Below are 11808 nucleotides of genomic sequence, written 5' to 3'. Positions count from 1 at the left end.
TATTACTTCTCGTCTTTAATTGTTTCAGAATAGGTTTCATTGTTTCTTATGTAATAGTTTTGTTACCATTTATTTGTTTCAGAATAGGTTTCATTGTTTCTTATGTAATAGCTTTGTTAGCTTTTATTGGTCTATAAAAAATCTGTTTATTAAGGATTATTACTTCTCGTCTTTGTTTGTTTTAGAATAGGTTTCATTGTTTCTTATGTAATAGTTTTGTTAGCTTTTATTGGTCTATAAAAAATCTGTTTCTTAAGGATTATTACTTCTCGTCTTTATTTGTTTCAGAATAGGTTTCATTGTTTCTTATGTAATAGCTTTGTTAGCTTTTATTGGTCTATAAAAAATCTGTTTATTAAGGATTATTACTTCTCGTCTTTATTTGTTTCAGAATAGGTTTCATTGTTTCTTATGTAATAGCTTTGTTAGCTTTTATTGGTCTATAAAAATCTGTTTATTAAGGATTATTTCTTCTCGTCTTTGTTTGTTTTAGAATAGGTTTCATTGTTTCTTATGTAATAGGCTTTGTTAGCTTTTATTGGTCTAGAAAAAAATCTGTTTATTAAGGATTATTACCCACTCCTCTTTCTTTGCAGATTTTGAAACTTATATCTCTCTTACTGAAAACATTCCCATTGAACGTTCACAATCCTACACAGACGTACAAGTATTCATATACTCATTCCTTGTGTATAACTTTGTACTACAATATAAAAATATGAAATGATTGGACCTAAAATTAACAAAGAATGCCATTTGTAGCCATATTTGTCCAACCTATAAATCTGAAACTCACCTGTAACAGTTATTGTGGAACCTGTTGTACGAAGCGTAGGTAAGGTGGACTCCGAACCCCACGCCAACAGAATAGAATACCTGTACAGCTGCATCGATCCACACCTAGAGAGATCACCATATGTCTCACACTCCATACTCCCTTACAATACTTAACTAAGTATACTATATTACAGAACAACAGGAACAAGTAAATGATACTGTAATGGAGACCAAATTGCAAAACTTAATAATACTGTATATTACAGAACCAGAAGCACAGGAAAATACTTCTGTAATAAAATAAAAGGAGCAAGACTTAGTAATGCTGTATATTATAGAAACAGAAGCACAAGTAAATAATACTGCAATAGAATACAAAATGCGTAAGATACAAAACGTAATAATAATGTATTATAGATTTGTTTGTTTGTTTTAGAGCAAAGCCACATTGAGCTAACTGTTGTGTCCACTGCGGGGAATAGAGTCCCATATTTTAGCGTTCTATATCCATAAACTTACCGCTGTCACTGCATTACAGCTCAAGATGCAAAGGTTACCATACGATATTACAGTAACTAGGCTTACATTACCATACGATATTACAGTAACTAGGCTTACAAGTTAATCAAAACGTATTATAAAACTAGGTGTTGAAGTTAATCATACTATGTTAGAAAGCTATAAAACAGTGTATTACAACACCAAACGTTCGACGAAATGTTTACAGTAATAATGGCCATGCGAAAACTATACAATGAAAGTTTCGTCATAAAACAATAATATCTGAATATATAAAGGTGTAGATAGCTAAAAGTGACGACCTGCGCCTCGAGTAGCTTATGGATATCGGGACGTAGATAATACTTGATTCCATTAACAGCACCTGGAAGAACAACGCCACGTAACAGCAGAATAGTAAGGATGACGTAAGGGGCTGTCGCTGTCACCCAAACAACCTGGAAGATAAAGCGTAAAGAAAATGTAAACTGTTTCAATTAATTAAACAGGTTCAAGGAACGTAACGAATAACATTAAACACGTAATAGCTGCGGGAAGAAAAAAATCTGAATGATATGAAACGCATGTAAGAAGATTTACTTTTAACATGATTATTTTTTTCAAACGAAACGTTTCGGCTGTTTTATGTAGTGTAACATCTAATAACTCTCCTGTAGTGATGAAACCTTGTAGAATGAACGGCAACTGCCTGTTGTAGAGACACGAGTGTTGAGGACGCGTTTCGTCTTGAGGTCAGTGTGTGTAAGGTGTTGTCCTGACCTGAAGACGAAAGGCGGAAGACCTTTGAAACGTCGTCATCTACACTTCTATCTCTACAACAGGCAGTTGCCGTTCGTTCTACAAAGTTTCATCATGAATACTCTGTCTAAACAAACTTTCAAAGAAGTCTCCTGTCGTATAGCGATACATATACATACTTTTACTGATACTATTGTTAGATTAATATACACAGTGTAAAGCCTAATGTATACTTATAGTGTTACTTTTAGTAATATATTTATAGTCCGTAAATTGTTTTTGTTTCATAGTGTCCCTTCTTATTGTTTTGTATAGTGTTCCTACTAATGTCTTCACCTGTGTCAATTTTACGTCTAGTGTGACTTAGAACGTTATAACCGTTTTGTAAATATATATATAATTTTACTTCTATGTTTTACCCGTCTCATTCATCTATATAGTGTCCTTATGTTGTCACCGTCTTATTTTTTGTTTTACAGTGCTCCTTTTAATGTTTTCCAATGTTATTTTTATATGGTGTTTATTAGAATATTTTCTCAGTGTTGTAACGTTTTCCTGTGTTATCCTTGCATATAGGGTCAGTTCTAACGTCAGACCTGTGCTTTAGGACATAACAGTAGTGTTATAGTTGTTTCAGTTTTATTGTTGTTACAGTACCACTTTTATTGTTTATCTTGTCTTATTATTGCATGTTATGTCATACCTAACGTTTCTCTAGTGTTAAAGTTGTTTCAATTGTATTGTTGTTACAGTACCACTTGTCTTATTATTGCATGTTATGTCATACCTAACGTTTCTCTAGTGTTAAAGTTGTTTCAATTTTATTGTTGTTACAGTACAACTTGTCTTATTATTGCATGTTATGTCATAACTAACGTTTCTCTAGTGTTATAGTTGTTTGCCACTTCTTTTCATTTTGTTTTAGCTTATAGTATCACTGCTAATTCCTTCTCTCTAACGTTGTTGTACGTAATGTCGTTTGTAATATTATTTCTGTCTTGTGGAATACATTGTTCCTGCTAATACTTTCCTTGTTTTATAACTGTTTGTAGTATCACTCTTATGTTGCTCTTAAGTTATTGTTATGAACTGTATTACTTCTATTATCCCTGTCCTGGCTTCATACAGTATTGCTTCTAAGGTTTTCTTTGTATTATTCATTATAAAGAACTTATGTTAAAAACAGCATAACTTGCGTTCTGTGGTACAGAAATATGGTGTTGGCTACAACACAGATTGAATGTGGGCTAACAAAATAAATTGTTTTAACTGATTTACAGTCTTTGTGTGCAATTTTTTACAAAACTATTTACACACAATAGCATCAAGAACTTAAGGTATTTCATAACAAAAGTTAGCGATTTCAGACACTGTATAAAACAATATTTTAAAAATTAAGGTAGGAAAGTGTGACTCTTCATTTTAGGTTCAAGAACAGCACCAGGTAGGAAAGTGTGACTCTTCATTTAAGGTTCAAGAACAGCACCAGGTAGGAAAGTGTGACTTTTCATTTAAGGTTCAAGAACAGCACCAGGTAGGAAAGTGTGAATCTTCATTTAATGTTCAAGAACAGCAGCGGGTAGGAAAGTGTGACTCTTCATTTAAGGTTCAAGAACAGCACTCCAGGTAGAAAAGTGTGACCCTTCATTTAAGGTTCAAGAACAGCACCAGGTAGGAAAGTGTGAACATTAATTTAAGGTTCAAGAACAGCACCAGGTAGTAAAGTGTGACCCTTCATTTAAGGTTCAAGAACAGCACCAGGTAGGAAAGTGTGACTCTTCATTTTAGGTTCAAGAACAGCATCAGGTAGGAAAGTGTGACTCTTCATTTTAGGTGCTGTTCTTGAACCTTAAATGAAGAGTCACACTTTCCTACCTGGTGCTGTTCTTGAACCTTAAATGAATGTTCACACTTTCCTACCTGGTGCTGTTCTTGAACGGACCTCGTCATAAAAACGTGATTTCACGACAAAACGATGTGTTTAAATAAACATATGTCTTAATTTAAAACAGCAGGTCAGTTACCGTAGTTCACACAAGGCTGTGCTTAGCGAATACAGGTGTGTTATAGTGAAATGGCACAAAGTTTGTGTTAATTTCCAACACAACTATTTGACAGTTGTGTCTATATTGTCACTTCTAGTGTTTAATGTCTTATAGTTCTATTTAGAGTTTTCGGTTGCTAATGCTGTCTTTGTTTTGTTATTGAATATAATGTCATCGTCTTTTAATTGTTGATGGTATAGTATCCTCCATTTACTTTTTATCCTTTGAATATCAGTTTGTAACTTTAGTTTTGGAGCAATATTCACATCATTAGCACTGAATCTTTGATGTCCTGATGACAACTTTTGATCGTACTAGACAGAGCCAGCCTACCTTTCCTGACGACTTCACTCCTTTGAACAACGACAGATAAAGGATGGTAAACACTAAGACGACACAGATTAGCAGTTGCCACCTGGGGGCACCCAAATCGTCGATCCCGGTACTAAGATGTATTTCTAAAACTTCTCGTCTTAAGAAGATACAAAGAAATAAGTCAGATAAGACTGCAGTATATAATAGTGCTTTTTCAACATCTCGTCCTGCTCTAATCTGAGCAACTTCTGTAATATAACTTAATAGAAAGACAAGCTTGATAATCCCATTTGACAAAAGGCTTTTAAGTTTTAAGTAATTTTGTATTATTCAGATTCAATGAAACTTACTGAAAAACGTATTATAAAGTAAGAAATTAAACGCATACCATAAGTATATAAGCCAAAATTAATCAAACTTAAAGATCTTACTAAAGAAAAAAAAATATCTAATAAGTGCAATTTTTATCTTTTCCTAATGTTTATAATCGAACTGACGACTGCAATGTCACATTCGAGTTTAGGTTTAACCAGACATGGACTTATACATCAGACATATATTATTGTTATCATTCATTATATTTCGCAGCCACGAATCCGGTTCAGAGACTTTCTTTAGATTTCTCTTTTAATTATTCAGATAGATATACTTAGAAAACTTAGATAGACTTAGGACGGTAATCTAAGGACCCCGTATGGCCTCATCATGAAAGTTTCTGAAATCAGTACCAGATAAACCTTATACCAAAGACATTTTTCATCTGATATTCGTTCTCCAAATGTCACACAAATTGAATTTATGACGTCCTGAACATTGTTATGTTCTATAAGTCAGAATCAATTTTCTTGCCTCTTCACGCTTCACGATGCTAGTAATAAAAGTAGAACAAATGTATACAATAGTAGAAATTATAATCCTTCAGTGTCTAAAATAAACAAGCGAACACTATGGAAAACTCACTTAAAACAAATACTCTTATGGGAATCTCATTCCTTCGGAGACACTAGTGCTACAATGTTTCATTTTGTATGTCTCGTTAATAAACAACAATGAAACAGTGTCATAATGTAGTTTTGTTTGAATTTACTTACTGGTGATCAGCATTTTTACTAGTTATAGCTTAAACAGTATGTTTTAAGGATCAATTTGTATTCAAACAAGTGCGATGTTTGATCGCTGGTGCGAAAAATCTCAAGTACACAGGTTTTAAGGGTAAAGAAAGTTAAAATTTAACATTCTTCCTCAGAGACCCGCTGTGAAAGATGAAACTCGTAAAAATAATGTCATGATTTGCACAACTCCTTATGTTTCCATATTAATCTCCACGGTAAGTTTATTTAATGCTCTGACAGTATTCTGCTTTAACAATACTTCTACTGTGATGTCTTAATTCTAGTGATAATAATGGTGCAATATGAAATCTACTTTAAAAAGCCAACCTTATGCGTCATAACACAAACAAACAGGGAACACACTTTTTACATTTTCTTTATGAACTGATAATGTTTCATCCCTATTGTAGTGTTCAGAGAATTGATCAGCTCTAAAGAATGTATAAATATTACACGAAAAAAATCAATGTTTTCGAACATCTGTAAAATGATAAATCCTTATCAATAACACTCTTTAGAGATTCAAATATTTACTATTCACACATACATCATAAAGATTTAACAACTGTCTTCCTTAGGTAGTAGAAATTTTCAAGTCTCATTTCATATGTAAAAATGTGTTTTGGAGGTCATGACCTTTGGCCTCGCAGAAATGTCCAAAACCACGCCATTAATTTTCTTCAAATTTTCCGCACAAATTTTAACCAAATCCATTAAAACATCATATCTATCATGTTATTTGATTTAGCAGGACCACAACAAGCACAGAAGAATAGGATTACAATGAAAACTTTTTATATACCATCAAATATATGAAACCATTTTTCCTGAGTCTGACACGTGGCCATGTATACTACAAAATGGCCAACATTTGGAAAATGAAACTTAGGTAAAAATTTAAAATAATAAGTATATAAAACTCGTGAAAAATGTATTTTGGTATAAGGTTTATTTCATATTATTTTAAAAAATTTGGTAAAAAGGTGAAGCTGTAGATACATACTCAAAAAATTCTTGAGCCGGCGACGTCCTGTTAGTAGTGTTGGTGTCGCTAAAGTTCAGAGAACCAGACCAGCAAAGTTCGGAATTCCACTCATTTCCACACTGCATCCACGGAAGCTCAGAACTGAATGACTTATAGATGAAGTAGACAGTCCAACCAATGATGACGTTATAATAGAAGGACACATACCAGGATATCATGACTGCACAGTAGCCGACTCCTGGTCGTGGTAATGGAGAAGCCACGGGGAAAATAGCGCAATCATTAGTAATAGAATATTTGCATATATATATATTCTTGAATATTTTCAAAATCAATGTATTGAGGTTTAATCAGTCTTTATTTTGAAAGATCTACCTAGTCCCGTGTCGCCTTTGTAGCTACTTTTGCATCGTAGGTCGTTCCTATTGGAATGGCTATTATTATGCATTATTGGTCGACAATAAGTATTTCGGTTTTAACACTTTCTGCAAAGAAAGGCAAGTTCAGTCTTTGACCACACATCGAAGCATACTTTCCACAAAGTCTCTACTGTGTAGATAAATAGCATCAGAGAAACAAATAGAATATGGTTGCAGTGCTTTTAACTTCTTTCTCATAAAATAAAACAAACTAGTTTTTATTTCGAAATGTGGCTGGGAGCTTATGACACTTCGTAGACATTGTAACCTTGTTTTTTGTCATCTAACGTTACCACGAGATGTGACCATCAGTGGTGTTTTGGATCAAATGGACTTATTCCCTAACAATAGCCATCAATTTGTAGCTGAGCCATTGCTAAAGATTTGCTTAAGGTGTGATTTCAGATCCCATTTCTATTCTAAACTATTTGCAATACGAATGTTTCTGCTTCTATGGGGAATATTGAAGACTCTTTATTGAAGAACTGTATCGTTCAACAATCTGACTACACGAGAATCCATTTTATAAGATGATTGTAACGTTTTCTCAGCCATAAGTTTATCTTAACAGCGTTGCACTACCAAACCGTCGAACATTTGCACGGAATTATCATCTCCAAAACGTTATTATAAAGTACAAATAACGTTCTGTATGTTATTCAGTGTTACAACTGTCAGTTTCCAATAGAGTTTTCGCGCTGTCGTTATTTAGTTTAAATTATTAAAGATGCACGTGTGAATATTTATCTCAAGCAAAATTAATCTAAAGTTTTATTAATTGCTTCTACATACCTGCCTAGAAAAATGAATGCAAGTAGGTCAAAAGTATATTTCTTCTGTCAAAGTTAAAACTTCATATCTATCATTTAAAATGTATCTTGTATTATAGCACCCATGCCTTCAACATTTCCTGATACGTCTTACTCTATTTATACATATTTACTCCTCTATTTCTCCATAAATATCCTGTACATGATATTATCTTACAACTAGATGGAGAACGTCATTGTATACTAAATAACATTATCTGACTGCTGGCGGATAGCAGTCAGATAACTATTTAGTACACAGACAACTATGAACTTAATATTCACCCACCAGCAGTCAGATAACTATTTAGTACAGAGGCAACTATAAACTTTACATCCACCCATCAGCAGTCAGATAACTATTTAGTACACAGACAACTATGAACTTTATATCACCCACCAGCAGTCAGATAACTATTTAGTACAGAGGCAACTATAAACTTTACATCCACCCATCACTAAATAGTTATCTGACTGCTGGTGGGTGGATAATAAGTTCATAGTTATCTCTGTACTAAATAATTATCTGACTGCTGGTGGGTGGATATCAAATTCATAGTTGTCTGTGTACTAAATAGTTATTTGACTGCTGGTGTGTGGATATAAAGCTTATAGTTGTCTATATGTACTAAATAGTTATCTGACTGCTGGTTGGTGGATGTAAAGTTTATAGTTGTCTATGTACTAAATAGTTATCTGACTGCTGGTGGGTGGTGTAAAGTTTATAGTTGTCTCTGTACTAAATAGTTATCTGACTGCTGGTGGGTGGATAATAAGTTCATAGTTATCTCTGTACTAAATAATTATCTGACTGCTGGTGGGTGGATATCAAATTCATAGTTGTCTGTGTACTAAATAGTTATTTGACTGCTGGTGTGTGGATATAAAGCTTATAGTTGTCTATATGTACTAAATAGTTATCTGACTGCTGGTTGGTGGATGTAAAGTTTATAGTTGTCTATGTACTAAATAGTTATCTGACTGCTGGTGGGTGGGTGTAAAGTTCATAGTTGTCTATATGTAATAAATGGCATTATCTGATTGCTAGTAGATGTATGTAAAGTTCATAGTTGTCTATGTATACTAAATAGTTATCTGACTGGTGGGTGGACATAAAGTTCATAGTTGTCTATATGTAATAAATAGTTATCTGACTGCTGGTGGGTGGATATAAAGTTCATAGTTGTCTATGTGTACTAATTAATTAGTTGACTGCTGGTGGGTGGATGTAAAGGTTATAGTTGTCCATGTATACTAAATAGTTATCTGACTGCTGGTGGGTGGATATAAAGTCCATAGTTGTCTATGTGTACTAATTAATTTTCTGACTGCTGGTGGATAGGTGTAAAGTTCATAGTTGTCTATATGTAATAAATAGTTATCTGACTGCTGGTGGGTGGATATAAAGTTCATAGTTGTCTATGTGTACTAATTAATTTTCTGACTGCTGGTGGATAGGCGTAAAGCTCATAGTTGTTGAGAAGATTGTATTTAGCCCATTGTGCAGCTTTGACCTTAACAACAACAACAAAAAAAAAAGATCTTGCTTTTCTTGACCCCAAACTGGATTCAAAACATATCATTATTTCTGTGCATTTCAAAGAAATAATTACTTGAACACTACTTCTGATTCAAATTAGTGGCTCAGCTGTAAGTTTCCAAACTTATTCGCTAAAAGTCGGGGGTTCGATACCCGTATTGGGAAGAATAAAGATAGCCAATTGTGTATATTTGCGCTTAGAAACAAAAACAAATTAATTCAGGAACTGACTTTGTCACTAGTCTTGTTAAACATCCTTTAGAAGCTTCTAGTCCAGAAATCAACGGCTGATTAAATGAGAAGGATGACCGATAATTGAGATCAACGGCTGATTGAATGAGAAAGATGACCGATAATTGAAATCAACGACTGATTGAATGAGAAAGATGACCGATAATTGAAATCGACAGCTGATTGAATGAGAAAGATAACCGATAGTTGAAATCAACGGCTGATTGAATGAGAAAGATAACCGATAATTGAAATCAATGGCTGATTTAATGAGAAAGATGACCGATAGTTGAAATCAACGGCTGATTGAATGAGAAAGATAACCGATAATTGAAATCAACGGCTGATTGAATGAGAAAGATGCCCGATAATTGAAATCAACGGCTGATTGAATGAGAAAGATGCCCGATAATTGAAATCAACGGCTGATTGAATGAGAAAGATGACCGACAATTGAAATCAACGGCTGATTTAATGAGAAAGATGACCGATAAAATGAGAATTACAGAAATTCAATTCAATCTCATAATCTGTCAAGTCTACCCATGAAGCTCCAGCGGTCTTTTGGGTCTTTGGTCTGTCTGCTGAAATGTGGTCATCGATGCCGTGTCCAGGTTTAATCCGTGGAATGTTTGCAAGATGAGTGGTCAAAGTTTTATTCGCTGCCCTTTGTAAACTTCGTTACAATTGAAATTTCGTACTCTGGTCATTAGACTGAGCACGCTCATCAATAGAAGAAGCAGTTCCTAGGAAAGCATAGAACCTGAAAGATCGTTCTTAGAAAGTGTAATTACATACCACTGTCCGACTACTGTAAGTTTGAATTAACGCTGTCTCTCGTGTACATTATCCGATTACTGGGAGACTGATGCAATATTCAACGTTGTCTTTGTATACTACACAACATTATTTACTAGGAGATTGATGTAAAACTCAACATTGCCTACATAACATTATCCGACTACTGGGAGACTGATGTAATTACTATTGATTTCTGATCAAAGCAACCTAGCTACTTAGAGCAGAACTAAAGATCAACCTGATTATGATCATACCTAATTAAATATAGTATTATTACGTTCTTCCTTGTAAAGATTAGAACACATTAAAAGTTATAGTTTGATGCTGGCGAAGCATTATAAGCCAATAGACCTAAAAAATCTGCAGTTTACTTCATTGCAGGCCTTTTGGTATGCATTGTTTCACTAGTTGGGTATTCTCGCCGTTAACGATATTTTCGTCCTTAATCCGAATAATATCTCACGAGGTTCAATCAGCTTAGGATATTTAGGGTAGTCCTAATGTATATACTAAGCTAAATAGTCTTTATAAAAAAATAAAAACTGATAGCATTAAATACATTAAATGTTCTGATAAATGCTGTCAATGAAAGTAACATTAAAGAAATAACATAGTATAATTTACTCGTGAAATATATCGCTATTAGTTGTTTGTTTCATGTACTGTCGTAGATTCAATGTTCCTTGAAGAACTAAACATCAGTAAGTACAAAACTTTACACAATCTACCCTAACAATGTATTGTAAGCAATAAAAGCCCATTATACGACTCCGAAAGTGTAACTTTGGAGTAGCCTGACACCTTAGACAAATTACAAAGACATATGTAACTGCTTAGCCATAGAGTTGGATAGCAGGACAGTATAGATACTGCAACAACAAAACAAAATAATGTTTATGGAGATAAACAATAATAAACAACACTAAATGACAAATTAAATGAATAACTGTACAATAAGTAGCTAGAATTCTAATTCAAATAAAACAAGTTAAATGTCATTAAATTAAAGACAATATACTAAATATACCATGAGGTACGTCTAGCACAACTACCCGTACTTTATACGGTGGGAAACAAGAAGAAATAAATATAATTAAATACTACGTAATAAACTAACAAATAAACATGATAATATACGAGAAAGTTTACAATAATACAAAATATTGTCTGAGTATTGGGAGAATGAAGTAAATTTCAACGTTGTCTATGTAAGGCATGTAATAATAACCGAGAATTGGAAGAATCGTGTAACATTCAACGTTGTCTATATATACTATGTAATATTGTCTGAGTATTGGGAGAATGAAGTAAAATTCAACGTTGTCTATGTAAGGCATGTAATAATAACCGAGAATTGGAAGAATCGTGTAACATTCAACGTTGTCTGTATATACTATGTAATATTGTCTGAGTATTGAGAGACTGATGTAAAATTCAACCTTGCGTATGCATACAACAATATATATTATTTGACTACTACCTAATTATTTAACTAACTGAAGTTAGATATACATATG

General features: G+C 33.5%; 1 protein-coding gene across 2 annotated transcripts in view; it reads right to left on the bottom strand.

Moving 5' to 3' along the window:
* LOC106461534 (sodium-dependent dopamine transporter-like) overlaps positions 1-11808 on the bottom strand; it is an 85974-nt gene that overhangs the window by 33624 nt on the left and 40542 nt on the right. For both annotated transcript variants that reach the window (XR_002611000.1, NM_001314098.1), the window contains 4 exon segments: positions 6510-6729; positions 4413-4551; positions 1599-1733; positions 797-900 (listed from right to left, as the gene is read on the bottom strand). Coding sequence is in view for 1 of the 2 variants with exons in the window: in NM_001314098.1 (NP_001301027.1) it covers positions 797-900; positions 1599-1733; positions 4413-4551; positions 6510-6729 (598 nt within the window). In the remaining variant the exon portion in view is untranslated.

This window comes from Limulus polyphemus, unplaced genomic scaffold (assembly GCF_000517525.1).
Source record: "Limulus polyphemus unplaced genomic scaffold, Limulus_polyphemus-2.1.2 Scaffold981, whole genome shotgun sequence".
Classification (NCBI taxonomy): domain Eukaryota; kingdom Metazoa; phylum Arthropoda; class Merostomata; order Xiphosura; family Limulidae; genus Limulus; species Limulus polyphemus.
This window is presented reverse-complemented; position numbering and strand designations above follow the sequence as displayed.